The sequence below is a fragment of the Ostrea edulis genome, chromosome 3 (assembly GCF_947568905.1).
Source record: "Ostrea edulis chromosome 3, xbOstEdul1.1, whole genome shotgun sequence".
Classification (NCBI taxonomy): Eukaryota; Metazoa; Mollusca; class Bivalvia; order Ostreida; family Ostreidae; genus Ostrea; species Ostrea edulis.
In genome coordinates this window covers 54,777,217-54,794,568 of record NC_079166.1, presented here as the reverse complement: position 1 = coordinate 54,794,568, position 17,352 = coordinate 54,777,217, and the positions used below count along the sequence as shown (strand labels likewise).

The 17,352-nt window shown below is 33.9% G+C and overlaps 2 protein-coding genes across 3 annotated transcripts in view; both read left to right on the top strand.

Moving 5' to 3' along the window:
• The window catches only part of LOC125676423 (E3 ubiquitin-protein ligase rnf213-beta-like), a 357,493-nt gene that overhangs the window by 323,075 nt on the left and 17,066 nt on the right, over positions 1-17,352 (top strand). Inside the window, exons 39-41 of the mRNA XM_056160943.1 lie at positions 10,725-10,919; positions 15,622-15,756; positions 16,717-16,837. Of these exons, the coding sequence (XP_056016918.1) occupies positions 10,725-10,919; positions 15,622-15,756; positions 16,717-16,837 (451 nt within the window). The remainder of the gene's footprint in view (positions 1-10,724; positions 10,920-15,621; positions 15,757-16,716; positions 16,838-17,352) is intronic.
• On the top strand, positions 1,683-4,788 carry LOC130052630 (uncharacterized). 2 transcript variants are annotated; one of them, XM_056158171.1, is made up of 6 exons: positions 1,683-1,916; positions 2,240-2,315; positions 3,077-3,199; positions 3,294-3,410; positions 3,737-3,920; positions 4,365-4,788. In XM_056158171.1, coding segments are annotated over exons 3-6 (381 nt in total). In that variant the 5' UTR covers positions 1,683-1,916; positions 2,240-2,315; positions 3,077-3,121; the 3' UTR covers positions 4,367-4,788. The 2 variants fall into 2 exon arrangements, with proteins under 2 accessions (XP_056014146.1, XP_056014145.1); XM_056158170.1 differs by lacking the exon at positions 4,365-4,788 and having other exon boundaries at positions 3,737-4,017.

Below are 17,352 nucleotides of genomic sequence, written 5' to 3'. Positions count from 1 at the left end.
TCCGTCAATGAACCGTCATGATGATATTCCATCCCCTCATTACATTCTGTGTTTTCTAAAAAGGTTTCCTTGTGTAGTTGGTTGCATGATACAGAGTCTTGTTCTGCTGCAACATCTTCAAGACCGCAAACATCGTTTATTTCATTATTTTCATGTAGGTGTATACCAATATTACCATCAAACTCGGGGTTGTGTTCATTTTGTTGGTGTTTACGTGTCAAAGTATGTCGACGAAAATTTCCGAAACGGTGAGAAGAAAAGTTGCAAGGCTTGCAAAAGTATTCCTCCTTCTCCTTAAACTTTGAGTTCGAACGTCGAATATTTTCCATGATTTTGACAGCTAATCAATGTTCAATAGTTCTTGAATTGTGCTTGCATTGAAGCGCTACAACGATTCCGATTTTTCTGCACGTGCTTTGCAGACGACAACAGTGGCAGTACGTTATCTACAAGGCCTAGTTATGTATGAGGTAAATTGAAGAAATTATACACAGTACTATCTTTACAAACTAATAAAATCAATATATCTATAAATTTTACCAAATAGCATTTGTATGTATATTTCAATATACAGTAGGCTCGATAAATGTTACGCGAAAGGCTAATTCGGGGCCTAGCTTGTTTACATACGTTACGCTCCGCCTACAACAAAAATGGGGTGCGGATCTAAGTACGCAATCTTATCAAATATCTGTTGAACTATGATTGTTGTGTAGATATTTGCCATTTTGGTTGATCTAAGTTTGATTACATTGGAAAACTTACAGTATTTGGTCATACAGATCTTTCTCAAAGACTTTTCCTATATATTTCGTATAAAACCTTTTTTTTTCAACAACAAAATGATATTAATAATAATGAAAATAAATAAATAATGTATATTAAAGATATAGATCTATTGGGTAACTAACATCACCAATCGTTTGATAAAAGTAGTAGTGAATCTCGCATCAAAATCGATGAAATAAGCTGTAAATTCATGAATAAAAAGCTATTTAGGGAAGTGTAAACAGCAACAATAAATTATTATGCTACATGCAAATTAAAAATTTTGAAATTTAACATAATAATTTAAATACACGTGACCAAATAATTTTTGCATGCATGTCTATGTATAGATCTATAAATCCATGCATCATTTAACTCTACACTTAATTAACAAACCTACATGCAATGCCATTTAATTCAATAACATAACAATTTTAACAGTCATGGTCATTTTTAAAAAAAAAAAATACTCATCCAGTAGTAATGTCAACTTTATAATACTATATATCAACTTAGTGCTACTTTTTAAAAGATTTTTAAAAAATTGATTTAGATGTGACATTTTTTTTAAATTAATTTTCATTGAATTCTTCATTCAGGACAGTCAAAAAAGTGGTGAAGGTAGCCAGGATATGTTCGAGTCCCAGGAGTCTGCACAGCTGGCTCCAGTCAATGACGGATCACGCTGTACTGCACCATGCAGGGGCTGTGCAGAAAACACAAAGCTGCTACACACAATTTATGAGTACAGGTGTATTGCTCACCAGCTGTATACATGTACTATTCAGGATTTAAAATTAATCTATGTGCATGGTTGATGTACACGTATGTGTACATTTTTAATAATGATCATGCATTTCATATGCATTCATTTGATTTTCTGAATTATTTTTTTTTCAAATAAAAGGATAGTCTTCAGTTAGAAACTAGGTGGAGGAAAGATAAGAATGCATGCATATAGCCACCCATCTGAAAAATACCACTATTATCAATTAAGAATCTTCATTTGAAATTGTTTAATTTGTTGTTGTTCACTGTTGATAAACATTAAATTCTTCACAGTGCAAGAGCTGAGGGAACTTAAAGAAGGTTTAAATGCCAGAAGTGATGATTATAAGATATTCATCATGGAGAATTCAGATATTGAGGTATAACTCTTAACACTGTTTTGTGTACATATATACTCGATCTTTTATATATACATAACTAACTTGCCAAAGTTATATAGAAGTTTTATAGAAAACGTTATCATTTAATATTCAATGTCTTGATATGGTGATTTTAATTACCTGAAAAATTTGTTTGATTGGTGCATCAAAGAAAACCTGATTTCGGCTTCATTGTGTAAATTGATACGTTTATTGAATTTGAAAATAATATCTACATATATTGACAGTTTTTATTAATATTTGTTTTTCACAATATACAGTATATAATTGCAATTATTAACTTTTATTATGGTTAATTGTAGGCTCCCTTGCTGGAATTCTTGAAGACTGCATTTCCAGTCAAAGTTTTTTTTAAACACTGCAGACTTAGAATTGAAAGTAAGTCTGTTATTACATGCAATCTGATTATAGGGGAGTGGTGCCGCTATACACATAACAATGATGGAGCGGATCAAAGATCCGAACCTAATCAGATCATTATTACATGCAATGGAACCATAACACTTGTTATCATTAAAAATTCAAGTCCATAACCAATCCTAATGTTTTTAGCTCATCTGAGCTGAAAGCTCATGTGTGCTTTTCTGATCACCTGCTGTACATCTTATGTCTGCCTGGCTGTCTCTCCATCTGTAAACTTTACACATTTTCTACTTCTGCTCCAGAACTACTGGGCTAATTTCAACCAAACTTGGTAAAAATAATCATTGGGTGAAGGGAATTAAAGTTTGTTCAAAGGAAGGGCCATGCCTCCTTCAGAGGGGAAAAATCACAAAAATGCAAAAATAGGTTGGGGTCATTTAAAAATCTTCTCAATAATGACTGGGCCAAAAGAGTTGAAATTTACATGAAAGCTTCCTTACATAGTGCAGATTCAAGTTTGTAAAAATCATGGTACTCAGGGATAGGTTGGGGCCACAGTAGGGATCAAATTTTTACATGCGAATATAAAAGAAAATCTTTAAATATGGGCTCAGGTGAGCAATGTGGCCCATGGGCCTCTTGTTGTTAATTGAATACTCATAGAATCTAAATTTTGAACAATAAATTAATTCATTTCTTGTAAATATTAAATGTTACATTTTTTTATCCACAAGATGAAATTCAAGAAATAATTATACATGTACAACAAATTCCAGGCTAAAGTGGTGTCCTTAGTGCACAGACTAGGAATAAAGGCTGATATGCCAGTGATCATGCGAAGCGTAAACAAATATGCAGCAAGGAAGTTTGTTGACTTCCGATCACAAACAAAAGTTAAGGTTTGTACATATTTGATGAAATCAAATGATTTTGACCCCCACTAAAGTTAACATACAACTAATTGATAATCAAATTTAACTAATTTTTTTGCAGTTGCTGTCAGGGAAAAAGGACGCTGGAAATCTGAGTGTTCAGGACCTGGGGAAAGAGTTGTTCCAGAGATTCTCCCCAGTCCTGAACTATCAGATTGAACAGACTACAGTTGTTTTGGTGAGTAACTTAATTAACAATTTATTTTTTACACACCAATCTTTAGACGTGGCATATTATGGTACAGTGATGTATATACGTCAGTCTGTCTGAGCATCCTTTCGGGGTTTTCTGTTTCTAAGTTTATTTCTCTGTCACATATCAAACTGAAACTTGCTATGTAGCTTCTGTGTGGATCACTCAAAAGGAGTTTTGCCCCTTTATTTGAAAATTATTGTGATATGGAGGGTACATAAGTTGTCCTCTCTCAATTTTCAAGTGAGGACCATCATGTTTTGCAGAGGGTTTTTTATGTAATTTGTCTACATTAGTGCTAATCATTTCAGAGAGCCTTCTGCCATGAACGAAAGCTATTCAAGAAAAGGCGAAGTGAGGTTTCCACTTCAATGGATTTCTGGTCTGAATTTAAGACATTCAGAAGGATGGTGGAGGAGGACCAGGATCCATTGAAGTGGGAAAGGCTGATGGCCAGGGAAGAAAAGAGGATTGAGAGATATCAAAAGCTCCTCTGTGAGTTTATATTTTCAATGTTACATTTTTACAATTAAGAACTGTACAATTATACCTATTATATAGTTTTGAAATCCAATTCTTTGAGGGAGGGGGGGGGGGTCCAAACAAACTTTGCTAAGTTTATTACAATATAATTCCAATGTTATTTATTACAATTGTTTTGATTGGACAAAAATAAAGCTGAACAAGAGTTTACACATCAATAAATCCGAAAACGCGATGTATTCATACACGCCTAAAAACAAATAACATAGTGCGGGGAAACTATTCAAATTTTTGCAATTGTTAATAAAGTGAATGAATTGGAATTCAGTTTGTGAGTAAAATGTCCTGAGTTTACACATTGATAAATTCTTCAAAAAGAATGTTTAATCCTATATTGACAGTGTATATAGACTACTCTTTCAATTATTCTTTTATACAAAAATATTTCTATTTCAGAGATTAAAAGAAAGAAGAACAAAGAATATACAATGTGCAGTGACCAGAAATAAAATTTAAATTACCCTGATCAAATGCCTTGAGATTTGTTCATGTTTATCTATATTCATGACTAAATAATTTGCAGATTATTAGAATTCACATCAATTTTATATATTATTTATCTCCTGATATAAAAAATTCATGTGAAGTTCATGTGAATTATATGTGAAATTCACGTGAATTTCATGTGAAAAATCATGTGAAATTCACATGAATTTCACGTGAAATTCATGTGAAATATTTTCATGTGAAATTCATGTGAAATTCACGTGAAATTCACGTGAATTTCACATGAAATTTTTCATGTGAATTCACATTTGATGCTCTTTTTATGTGAAATTCACGTGAAATTTTTAACGTGAAATTCATGTGAATTTCACGTGAAATTCACGTGAGGCACATTTGCCTGTGTATTTGACTTATCCATGACTCCCTTCCATCATTTAAAAAAAATGCATTAGTACATTTTGTAATCCAACATAAATGTTTTAGTGTGCTTAATTATACAATTGCAAATCATATAACAAGAAACCATTTATGTTGAGAGAATTAATTGAAATTAATAACGCAATATATAGGTTTTACGGTGGGTGTGGCCGGTCAAAATGTTTGCTTACTCCTCCTTAGTAAATGACCCACCTTTGGTGTTCCAAGCAGACCGTATTTGACTGTTCACGATTTTCTATTCTTTTCGTTTTTATAAGAGTGTATATTATATGAATGACAGTAGATTTGATAATCATAGATTACAACCTAACAACAGCAAAATTGACGATTTCATCTTTTGAGATTTGATTTTGTTTTGTAATGTAGTATTGCATTGTATTGGTCAACAACATCTTGCTAAAATGAAATTCGTAATAAAGAATGTATGCAGAAATCATATGCATATCGAAATTGTTTTTCAAAACCACATCAACAACTACAGAATGAATGTACGCATCTTTAAATAGACATGATCATTCATTTTTTCAAAAGAAACAAAGAAGAATTCGTGTCAGTTGATATGCATTAGAAAGACTAAAGTGCAACGGTGATCAATGACCATGCCAAAGTACGATAAACTGAGCTAAAATTCAATGGTGCGACACGCTCGGGTCCTATGAAAATATTCGCTAAAATACGATATAATGCATGGCCAAGGTGCGTTGTTCCACTAACTCAATGTTTGAAACGACATGGCATTATAAAGTCAAGTCATACGAAACACCATGTTGACATTTACTCGTGAATGAAATACATATATATGTATGAATAATGGTATATTTCATGATCGAAAATTCTCGTGTGAAAACTTCCGCCAGTCTCTAAACTCTAAGATATGAAATGTTTAATATATTTTTATGCTTCAGTACCTGAGTAAGTTCGATCAACTTTTATGTATACTGAAGTTATTATGGATTGATGCCACTTAACTGATTCATAAGAAATGTTAGGACTTGTTGAATTATTCTTGATGACAAACAAATAAATGATAATGTCAAAGAATGGCATGTTTCAGCATTAAGGTTGCTAGTAGATTTTGCAAGCAAATTTCCCATGTGAATTAGTCCATGATTGATTTATTATATTTTGCTTAACGTCTCTCTCGAGAATTTTTCAATCATATGGAGACGTCACCAAGACCGGTGAAGGACTTCAAATTTAGGCCTTTGCTCGGCACTTACGGCCTTTGAGCAGTGAGAGTTCTTTAGCGTGCCACAACTACTGCGACACGGGACCGTTTTTAAAGTCATCTCCAACCCCGGCCTCCCACATGCGGGGCGAACGCTCTAACCTCTAGGCCACCGTGGCGGTGGAAGTGAAGAGAACCGAGTGCAGTTCATCAAGTTGTTTCAATCCTAAACCTTATTCCTTAGCTTTAATCACTCGGTTGGATTTACAAAATAAAAATGCGCTGATATATTTGTACATAAAACCGCAAATAATTAGGGATGTCCCAGTCTTATTACGCAAACGCAAATTGTTATTGTATAAAATCACTGTATTGCTATTGGAATATAAATTCTCAAAATTACCTGCTACTTGGTTACATTGCATTTTATTGTTTTATTGACAACGAAACGTGCATTGTATATCGGTGTAAGATGTTGGATTATTTTGATGTTATCACTAGCATTTGTTTAAAAAAAGTATCAGAATATAATCACTAGCGATGGAAGTCACTGGTTTTTTTGGACATTGTATATTGCTTTTCCACTGGAATCACTTTACAATGCACACGATTGGATATCGCACCTGGGTGTGATCAACATACTTTACAGAACTAGACATCTACAATTAGTATTAATATGTACACTCCAATCCAACGTATGAAAGGTGAAAATAACGAACAGTGATCAATGTAAAACTTATACGGTACCAATGTTGATGCACCAGATGCGCATTTCGACAAATAATGTCTCTTCAGTGATGCTCAACCGAAATGTTTGAAATCCGAAATAACTATGAAGTTTTAGAGCTAAATATAGCCAAAAACAGCGTGCCAAAAAAGTGGAGCCAAATTCGTCCAAGGATAAGAGCTATGCATGAGGGAGATGATCCTTAATTTTGAAATGAATTTCTAAATTTTATAACAGCAATTAAATACACATCCGTATTTTCAAGCTAGTAACGAAGTACTTACATGTAGATACTGGGCTGTAGAAACCCTCGGGGACTAACAGTCCACGAGCAGAGGCCTCGACCCAGGGGTCATAATGTAAAACTTATACGGTACTAATTTTGATGCACCAGATGCACATTTCGACAAATAATGTCTCTTCAGTGGTGCTCAACCGAAATGTTTGAAATCCGAAATAACTAGTTTTAGATCTAAATATATCATAAATCTCATAAGCATTAGAAAATAGAGAGTTGGGCAAACATGAACCCTTGGATACGCCGGAGGTGGGGTCAGGTGCCTTGGAGGAGTAAGCATCCCCTGTCCACCAGTCACACCCGCCCTGAGCCCTATATCTTGATCAGGCAAACGGAGTTATCCGCAGTCAAAATCAGTGTGCCAAGAACGGTCTAGCAATTGGTATGAAACACGTCAGACAACATTTGATCGAATGATAGTTTGTATTGGCAAACTAGATCGTTATAACGCTATAATGATACATTTTTAAAACTATTTTGTATTAATATATAATCAAACAATATACATAGTTTTACTTAATTTGGGCTAGGAAAATAATCTAATGCTCAATCTTATTTTTGTCTATGCTGTTTTAGTCATACATAATCTATAATTAACTTATAACATCTTAGGACCCCATTGGAAATAAGCAAGATTTATAAATTGCTTTCATGGGTTATCCTAGGCAAAGATGTATTTAAAGTATATGATTTATATTGTTTGTGAATAGACCTGGTACTGTGATAAGCGTGTATTTTGATAATGATGTTGGTGGCTATAGTAGTGATAGTATCTGGAGTGCTAATATGTACATACGATAGCAATGTGCCACAATTAATTTGTGATCACTAATTGACATTATTAATATATTTTACAATGTATATGATTAAAATTTGTAATTCGTCTGATGCTTTGCCTGAATAAACATAATGATGATAATAATAATAACCATAAAATGTGCGAAATACTCACTTTAGGCGAGACTGCACCATCAACTTGTTAGTAGTTTGGCTCGATTTAAAAACAGACCATACGCGGGTATGTTAAGGCATGGCATGTTTCATTTATGCACGTAAAGTGCATAATTTTTAAAATCTGTCCTACACAGAGAGAGGGAGCTACTAACTCTTAAAACTAAATTATTTTGGTTGTTTACATGAGAACATTTTGTATCATACCAACATGACAAGCATGCGCTTCCGTATGACGTAATTGCCTGACTGGTATAAATAGATCACGGATGTACCTTAATAGAAAATGGAAAAGTAGCACACTACCCCAAGATTTAATTATTCGTCCAACTGCCGATAATGACGGTAAAACACCCATAGTATATCAGAATTACTGATAGAATCTTACCACTTTCAGTAAGAAATAATTATTAAACATTTGAAAACGAAACCATCTAGCCCATGTTTTACAATTGCACTGATGTTATGCGGTTTTCTTAAAAGGTTTTCTTAACAGACGATTTTATCAGTAATTGCCGTGTACATTAGTTTATGACCTTTCACACCGTATATAAAAAGTATATGGCGTAGTGTGCTACTTTTGCAGTTTTATTTCAGTGTGTGACAGGGGAAAATCGAATCGACATGCTGATGGAATGTTAAACAAAGCTGTCATTGAATGAAATCAACATACCTTCATAATATCAATATATTTTCAGCGTTTCACATATATCCCATGTCATATATTTCAAATAATCCGCATTTTGTTGATATTTACACGACACACTTTAATAAATTCTGTACATGTATCAATGTCACTCGATGTATAGTTATGACGTCATCAGTTTACTTTCATATTGATCAGACAGACATTACACGACAGCAGTATAACATTCCATATTTCTTTGGATCTTAGTAGCTGCATGGTTTATTTCATGTATAAATAAAACTTACTTAAAATTAAAATCAGGATCTGATATATACTTAGTGATATACTTATTTCAATTATGACGTCGCATTGTTTCGCGGATTTTATCCCAGTAAAGATTTCATAACCTGCCTTAACGTACCCGCGTACAGAGAACTAACTCTTGCGTATCGAAACGTTTGAGAGATATAAACTCCATATGGAGGTGATAATGGGATATTGGTACATAAATATGGAAAGTGGATGATGGAGAAGCTGAAATCATCCCATTTGTCATAAAGTGGACTTGTTAGTTTGTTGTTAATACCTACTTTCAATAAAATATCCAAGTATGAAGCAGAAGTGGACGACTCTGTGGTGTCTTTTATTTCAAGCTCGCAGGGATATATCGAATCGACATATAGATGAAAGTTATTATTGTTAATAGATAAAACGTCGTCGGTATATCTAAATGTCGAATTGAAGGCCAAAGCAAGATATTTTTTCTTCTCATGTAGAAGTTGCTGAATACATTCTGCTTTATATGAATATAAAAAAGGTCAGCTAACAAAATAGCACAATTCGTGTCCATGGGAATTCCGACACACTGTTGGAAGACCTGATCACCAAAGAAACCAGAGATAAACTCTAGCATATTTTTTATTTCGACTTCAAAATACTTGTGAGTGGAGTCAGAGTGGTGTTTAACAAAGTTATTTTTAGGATGAATGATCACTAGATATGAATATTTCCGTTTTCCATTTTTGTTGAAGAAGCAACTGTCTATGATTCCAAAAAGGCTAGTCTTTAATTTATCGTGAGATATGGTCGTGTAAAGTGTTAAAAATCCGTATGTTTTTATGTTGATTTGAGAAAAGTTTTGCGATTTCAAGTTTACTAAAAGTTGTTTAGAATTTTTTTAGAATTCACATTTGATTTACTCCACTTCTGGCATATGTAGTCGCACAGTAATTTTGAAATTTCTCCTTCACAGCTGTTAATACTTTCGTGAGGAGCAAATATAAGGGCTTGGTAGATCACTTACTGGATCCAGCAATTAATCTTTGAAAGGGTGTTTTTGTAGTTTAGGAATCCAGTATAGGTACGGTAGCTCATATTCATTCGACTCACCAACTGGGATACCGTATGTGCCTAAAACTGAAGCATGGTTTTAAAGAATTGCATCTTTGGAAAGGGCACATTGAGTATAAGTATACATGTATTTACCAAAAGTGGAGTTAATGCCAAGTTTGTTTAAGATACAGTTCAATATTACTTCGGTAAAGCATAAATATAAATGATATGGCGTCGGTGGCCGAGTGGTTAGGCCGTCAGACTCTCGACCGAAAGGTCGTGGGTTCGAGTCCTGGCCGCGGCAGGGCTGACGTTGTGTCCTTGGGAAAGGCACTTTACATGAATTCCCTCACTCCACCCAAGTGTAAAAGGGGTACCTGGCTATAGACAGTGAAATATATTGTTAGAATGTTAGTGCTCTAGCGCTTGTAATGGCAGCTTGCACTGTATGCTTCCTAGGAGGCTGAGAAAGTTCTAGATTGATATAAGGTCTGCCGGGGTAATAATTTACATTGATAATTGTAAAGCGCTTTGAGCAGCATACGCTGGAAAAGGCGCTATATAAAACCAATAATTATTATTATTAATTATTATTATATGGACGATGTTAGAGAAACAGATATATGATAACGAACTTTCAAATCATATTGGCATTTGAATTAATGACACAAAAAATGATATTTAAAGGACATTACTATTCGTAAGTATAATTTTATTTTTGTCCGAGTATGAAATGTTATGTTATTTCGTGTTTTTCTGCTTTGCAGTCCGCATCCATACCTATTCTTCAATCCGGATCATAACTCCATGACTTTTCTTGGATTCCAAACAGACAACAATGGAAATTTATTAGATCAGAAAACTCAGAACATTCTTGAGGCAAACATATTGCGAAAGGATCTGCAAGAAGCCCTGAAAAGAAATGAAGTTAACTTGAACGAGGACTTTGATTCACTCGCAAGGTACGACGTATTAGCGAGTATTGTCTATTCATAAATTTTACATAACTGAAAAATTGTTTGGCTTTCACCAAATCATATCTTTAAAATGTACCTCTAGATTTGAATGATCGAGTCACATATATTCATTTCTTTTGTAACACAATATATCCAAAACGCGACAAATACAAGTAAATTGAAATAAAACTTAACATTTTTCAGCTTTCGATTTCTACTTTGAATCTTAGAATCTTAGAATGAATCCAGTGATATCTCGTCAAATAAATGCTATAATGTAGTAAATATTTCCTTTAGTACTAAAATTGTGACACAATCCTGGAGAATTCCAATACCTAGGCCATTTTTGAACGCCATGTTGCATGAAATTGTAGGCTCTACACTGAAATATTTCGGATACAGGTTGATGTTCTTACACTCTAGCTGTAAAGAAAGATTGCTGACAGGCTTTCGTTTGGGAAGCTCTGGTAGCCGATTTTGAACTCTTATTCACAAATTAAGTATCAATTAGTTCTTGTATATCTTCGACCCTGTAAATATATTTTTCACAATTTGAAACATTTCACTGGCATTGATGAATGTAATATCGAATGAACGTTTAAAACGTGCGTAACGGTGATATTGCACGTTTTCATACTAGAGCCAAAAATTAATTAGTTTCTAACCTTGACGAGAAAATGAATGAATTATCATAAAACTGCTGAATTCTGGTTTATCTATACAATAAAGGAGTTTATTGAACTTTTATTAATCGTTGGTTGTAAGTTCACAAGTTCGCGAATATTCAAATTCAGTTATATAAATTTAATAGTTATAAAATTAAAAGCATTCGCATATTTCTTCATAATTCACCTGGAGATCAAAGAGTTATAATAATATATTATACAGACCCTGAAGCGTGCTACTACACCTCCATAGCGTTTCGTTCCGTGCAGACCGTTCAGCGTTTCGTGCAAACCGTTCATCGTTCCGTGCAGACCGTTCAGCGTTTCGTGCAGACCGTTCACCGTTCCGTGCAAATCGTTTCGTGCAAGAATCGTTCTGTACTTGATCAAGCCACGCCCATAGAAACGTGCAGATCGATCAAAACACACCCATAGAAACGTACAGACCGTGCAAGTAAGTTCGTCATGGGTTATAGGACAGGTAAACATTGTTGGAAATTTGACCAATTATTTCAAAATGTCTCTAAGACTGGCTTTCAACAGTGAAAATCTGCAAATAATCGAAAGAAAAGAGTTTATTATAAAAACCCCAGGCAGAGCAAAATCCGATACCATTTTCTCACACTTGGTAGTTTTTAGCAAGTGCAGAGATATGTATATTTCTGCCCTCGTTATCTTTTTATTTTTTATTCATTTTTGTTGTTGGTATATTGGAATCATTTATTTGTCTTGTTACATTTGTATGATCAAGTTCCTCTTTTTAAATAAAACTATTTTCATCAAAATCGTTTATCAGAACTGTCTGCATAATGCAAAGACCGACCTGTGTATAACTTGTATATTGTAGGAAAATTCCAAGGTCCTTTCTCTCTCTCTTTTTTTTTTTTTTACCACAATAGAGGTCAGCTAATCCGGATATTTGAAATTAACATTCGTACAGAAGGTGTGAAAATCGGCGGGGGCAATTGAAATATGACAAACGAGGTGTTTATATCTTTTGTCTCTCAAAAATGAATGCGGTTTTCTATAGGTTAAAATTGAGGCAAATGCAACAATCTGATTAAAATTGGATGTTAGATACGCGCGCATATCTGTTTATCATTACTGTAGTTAGTCATTATTTGTTTTATCTATTCATTTATATGATTTATTTCTCAATCTATTTCAATCATATTTCGACTGTTTCTTGTTTTGTATTTTTCCTTCTTATCCAAGGTGACCGATTCTTATCGACAGTCAAGATACACCCCCTCCCGCCCGAGAATATGTTCCAGTCTTACGATAATTTTTAAAATCATTTCATCTGTTGTCATCCACGTATGTAAAAATGTATAGGTTTTTTAACGATCTGTCTTTGAGAAGAGGCCTGGAATATACAAATTGCACACGTATTTTAACGGCACTCAGATGGAATGTACAAAACTAGCGATACAGACGCGACTTTTTCAATGAACTTAATAGAGCAATGAACAAATAAAGTTTAATAATAAATATTCCATGTCGATACAATTTATGCATCTTTATCCTTTGTTTCCGAAGTTAGAAACTATTCATTTCCTTTTATTCCAACGTGTTTCTAAATCATTAAACTGTTACTTGTTTAAACTAACCCCAAGATGAAACAAATAATGCCGGAAAAAAAATCAAAGCGTGCAGGTCATGCCTAGCGTATCGTGCAGACCCTTCACAACCCTCTGCCCGCCCAAAAATGTTTCAATCTTTCCTGACGAGCGTTTTCTTTAAATCATTTTATCTGTTTTCATACACGTACACATGTATATAAAATGTATAGGTTTATTCAACATCTGTCTTTGGGAAGAGGCCTGGAAAATACAAATTGCAAATGTATTTTAACGACACTCAGAATGAATGTACAAAAACAACGAAACAGACGCGATCATTTCATATTCAGTTTCAATGAATTTAATAGAGCAATGAATCAATAAAATTTGATTAATGAATATTCCGTGACGATATGATTTTTGCATATTTTTTTATTTCCGAAATAAAAAAAAAGTCATTTGTTTTCATTACAACGTGTTCATACTAAGTCATTGATCTACCGGTATTAAGCAAAAATTAAATTTACCGACGCGGTAAAATGACCAATCATTTTAAAATGAATCATTATCATTTCTTTCTCAACTTTTTTAAAATATCTACAATACTGCAATTATTTTGAAACTATTTGAACCAAATAATACCGGGGAAAAAATTAAAGCGTGCAGGCTCCGCCTACCGTTTCGTGCAGACCGTTCACAAACTGTGCAAGCCACGCCTACAAAGTGGTCAGCATTTTGTGCAAAGCGTTATGTGCAAAGCGTTTCGTGCAAACCGTTCACCGTTCCGTGCAGACCGTTCGGCGTTTCGTGCAAACCGTTCACCGTTCCGTGCAAGAATTGTTTCGTACCGTTCCATGCAAGTGGTGTAGTAGTACGCATCAGTGTCTGTATGTAAACTCTACCATGCACATCTAGGAAATATTTTTAACATTCCTATGAAATGTTGATTTGCCATAAAAGTCTCAGAACCACCTACAAGGAAGAACATGAGAGGGCGTTGTGTTTAATAGGAATATATAGGAAAATACAATAGGAACTAAGCAATTCCTTGCAGATTGAATTCAATTTTGTTTTAGTTATTTATTCCTGGGTTGCGATGGAGTCAATGTAAAAGTGCACATTTTAACAGTAATGCATCAATGTGAAAATGAAATGATCTTGTGAACAATTGACAAGATGCATATTTGTAAAAGAACGCCATATAGTGTAAATGAAATTTCAAAAACATGAGTCCACTCGTTATTGAATATAATGCTATTCAAGTATTTGTGTCCCACGATTGGTCGAACTAAGATGTTGAGATGAGACATCATTACATTGCAATCGTCCATTTTTAATCCCTACACCAAATCAATTAAAAACATGTTGTGTTCAATTATTTGATGTTTGAAATTATTTTAGCAAGCAGCCTCAAATTGCATGCATGTAAAAGGGGACTTCAAATAAAGCTGATGGTGTGTCTACACGAGGGAAGAATTCTCGAATGGGACAAAAAAAAAACCCACCCAGCAACATATAAACTAAAGCTTATTGTAAAAGAGACCGTTATATATGTTGTCCAAACATACCCCAGTTACGAATGGCACATTCGTTTTAGTAAATTTCATTCAAGCGTTCAAAAGACGCTAACCTTTCATGCAGTAAAAATTTCACTTTGTTTTGCTAGGTTCATTGCAGAGCTATATAAGGTGATGCATTATCCAATCAAAATCAATGGAATATGCATATACTTCCTGTTCAATAATTTTACTAATGCAATTCGTCAATTGTTTTAGAATATATCTATTTTGTATTGCTTATAGGAGTTATGAGATTGCTCACTGTTCGTAATCTTCACCCTGCATACATACAGTATAACTAAAAAACCCAGGAAATCCATAGAAGTTTTTAAAATATCATCCGATCAAAATTAAGTTCGTGTAATACCAGAGGTGGGATCAGGTGCCTAGGAAGAGTAAACATCCTCTATCGACTGGACATTCTCTTCCAGCCTTATATCTATATAAGGTTAACGGAATAATTCGCAGTCAAAATCAGTTTATAAAGAACGACCTAACAATTAGTATGAAACACGTCAGATACCATTTTACTCAATGACATGTTCTATTGGTAAATTAGATCTAATAACGACCACATAATCTACAAAATGTTGATTTTAAAAGAGACTGTTGAAACCTATGTAACATCAACTTATTATTCCTCAGTCTGCCTCGATTGAAATGCTAATCATACGCCGAACATGCTCTTGGGTATCAAATCAGCTGAGAAGCACCAAATGTAGATGATGATGGAATATTGCAAAGTTGACGATGGCCAAATTGAGTTGTTAGTTTGCCGTCAACAGCTGTGTCGAATAAAATATTAAAATATGAAGCAGATGTAGAACGATTTATGTTGATGTGTTGGTTTTTTGTTTTTTTGTTTTTTTTTTGTTTTGTTTATAATTTATATTAAAAAGAAAATATCGCACTTTTTTCACAGGGACCAAAAGTTGTTAAAGCTGTACAATGTGATGGGAGTTTCTATGAAGGAAAACGATGTCTATGATCCAGATCCGTCATACGAACTCACCACAGACAATGTTAAAAAGATCATGGCAATATATATGCGTTTTCGGTAATGTCACTTTATTTTTCATCTCGGACATGGTTAATGTACTCAATATACGGAACAAGACACATGTGTTTTTATGCCCCCGGAATCGAATATACTCAGGCATCTAGTTTTGGGTCTGTCCATCCGTCTGTCTGCCGTTGGCAACTTTTTTTTTTTTTTTTTTACCTCTGTCATATATTTTTTTTACATGATAAGAGGTAGACCTTTCATATTTGACATGTATTTTCGTTGCAAGACCTTTCCATTGACGCCACAATGTTTGACCTGGTGACCTTACGTTGACTTTTGGCCTACTTTTAGAAAATACAAATATAAGGCATATCTTTCAAATCGTAAGAGTTACTGCTTTTATATTTAGTATGTGTATTTCTTGTAAGAAGACTTTTTCAAGAATACCAGATTTGTTGACCTTATGACCTTGATATTGTGCTTCGACCTAGCTTTTTGGAATTTTTTAAAAAAAAAATTGAGCTTGGCCATATGTTTAACACCACCAGAAGTAAAGTTTTTTTTTTATTTGGTATGCATTTTTCTTGGTAAGACCTTTCCATTGACACCACAATGTTTGACCTGGTGACCTTCATATTAACTTTTGACCTACATTTCGTCAATTTGAATATAAGCCACATCTTTCAAATAGTAAGAGGCACTGCGTTTTTATTTAACAGGTATATTTCTTGTGAGAAGGCCTTTCGAACGATATCAGAAGTGTTCATCTTATAATCTTGACATTACCTTTAACCTAGTTTTTGGAAACAAAACTACAATGTCTTCAATTCCACATTGTTGTAATCTGGGGGTATCTCTGCTCAACAAACACATCTTGTCATATATCAGATTTAGTATATTTCCAAAGTAATTAGTCACTCTCATATTCGATATGGAGTGATGCTTGATATCTGTGATACATCTAATTAATATGTGAAAAACATATTATGTACTTTTACTTCTTTATTTCAGGAGCGATATACCTGTTATTGTCATGGGAGAAACAGGTTGCGGTAAAACAAGACTTGTAAAGTTTATGTGCTCTCTACAATGCCCTCGAGGAGTTGAAGTACAAAATATGATTCTTATGAAGGTACAATTACCGAATTCAAATTGTTCACTATTCAAATATTTTCCATGTTTTGACGCATACTCATTTCATTGATATGATGATATGATCGACCATTCACACATCTGGTATGTTTTATTCAGTGTAACAGAATGAATCCTAAATTGGTCCTTCTTAACGACATTATCTTACATGTACGGTATACATACAATGTAGACATTGATTTTGAATCTACACCATGCAATAATAATTTTACAAAGTTATCATTGTAAACATTAAGAAATGCCTTCTCGGGAACTAAAAACCTATAGTTCTTCAAAACCGTAACACTGAAAGGTTGAAGTATCCAAAGAAAAGCGCTTTACCCTAAACAGTTTTGAAAACACTCTCAATATGGTATGAACTATCGAATTAATATGTTATTGTCCATCATATATCATTTAGATACAGCTTTGTTTGAATCCCCCGACCACGGTGCGATCAAAATAAAGTTTTTTGTTATGCATTTGAAGATATAGGAAAACTTAAGCATAATACTT

Bases quoted from the DNA above. Each gene is read 5' to 3' on its own strand.
- LOC130052630 (XM_056158170.1), top strand. From the start codon at position 3,122: ATGCCAGTGATCATGCGAAGCGTAAACAAATATGCAGCAAGGAAGTTT. The intron at 3,200-3,293 runs GTTTGTACATAT...ATTTTTTTGCAG, and splicing joins GATCACAAACAAAAGTTAAG to TTGCTGTCAGGGAAAAAGGA. The intron at 3,411-3,736 runs GTGAGTAACTTA...TAATCATTTCAG, and splicing joins AACAGACTACAGTTGTTTTG to AGAGCCTTCTGCCATGAACG.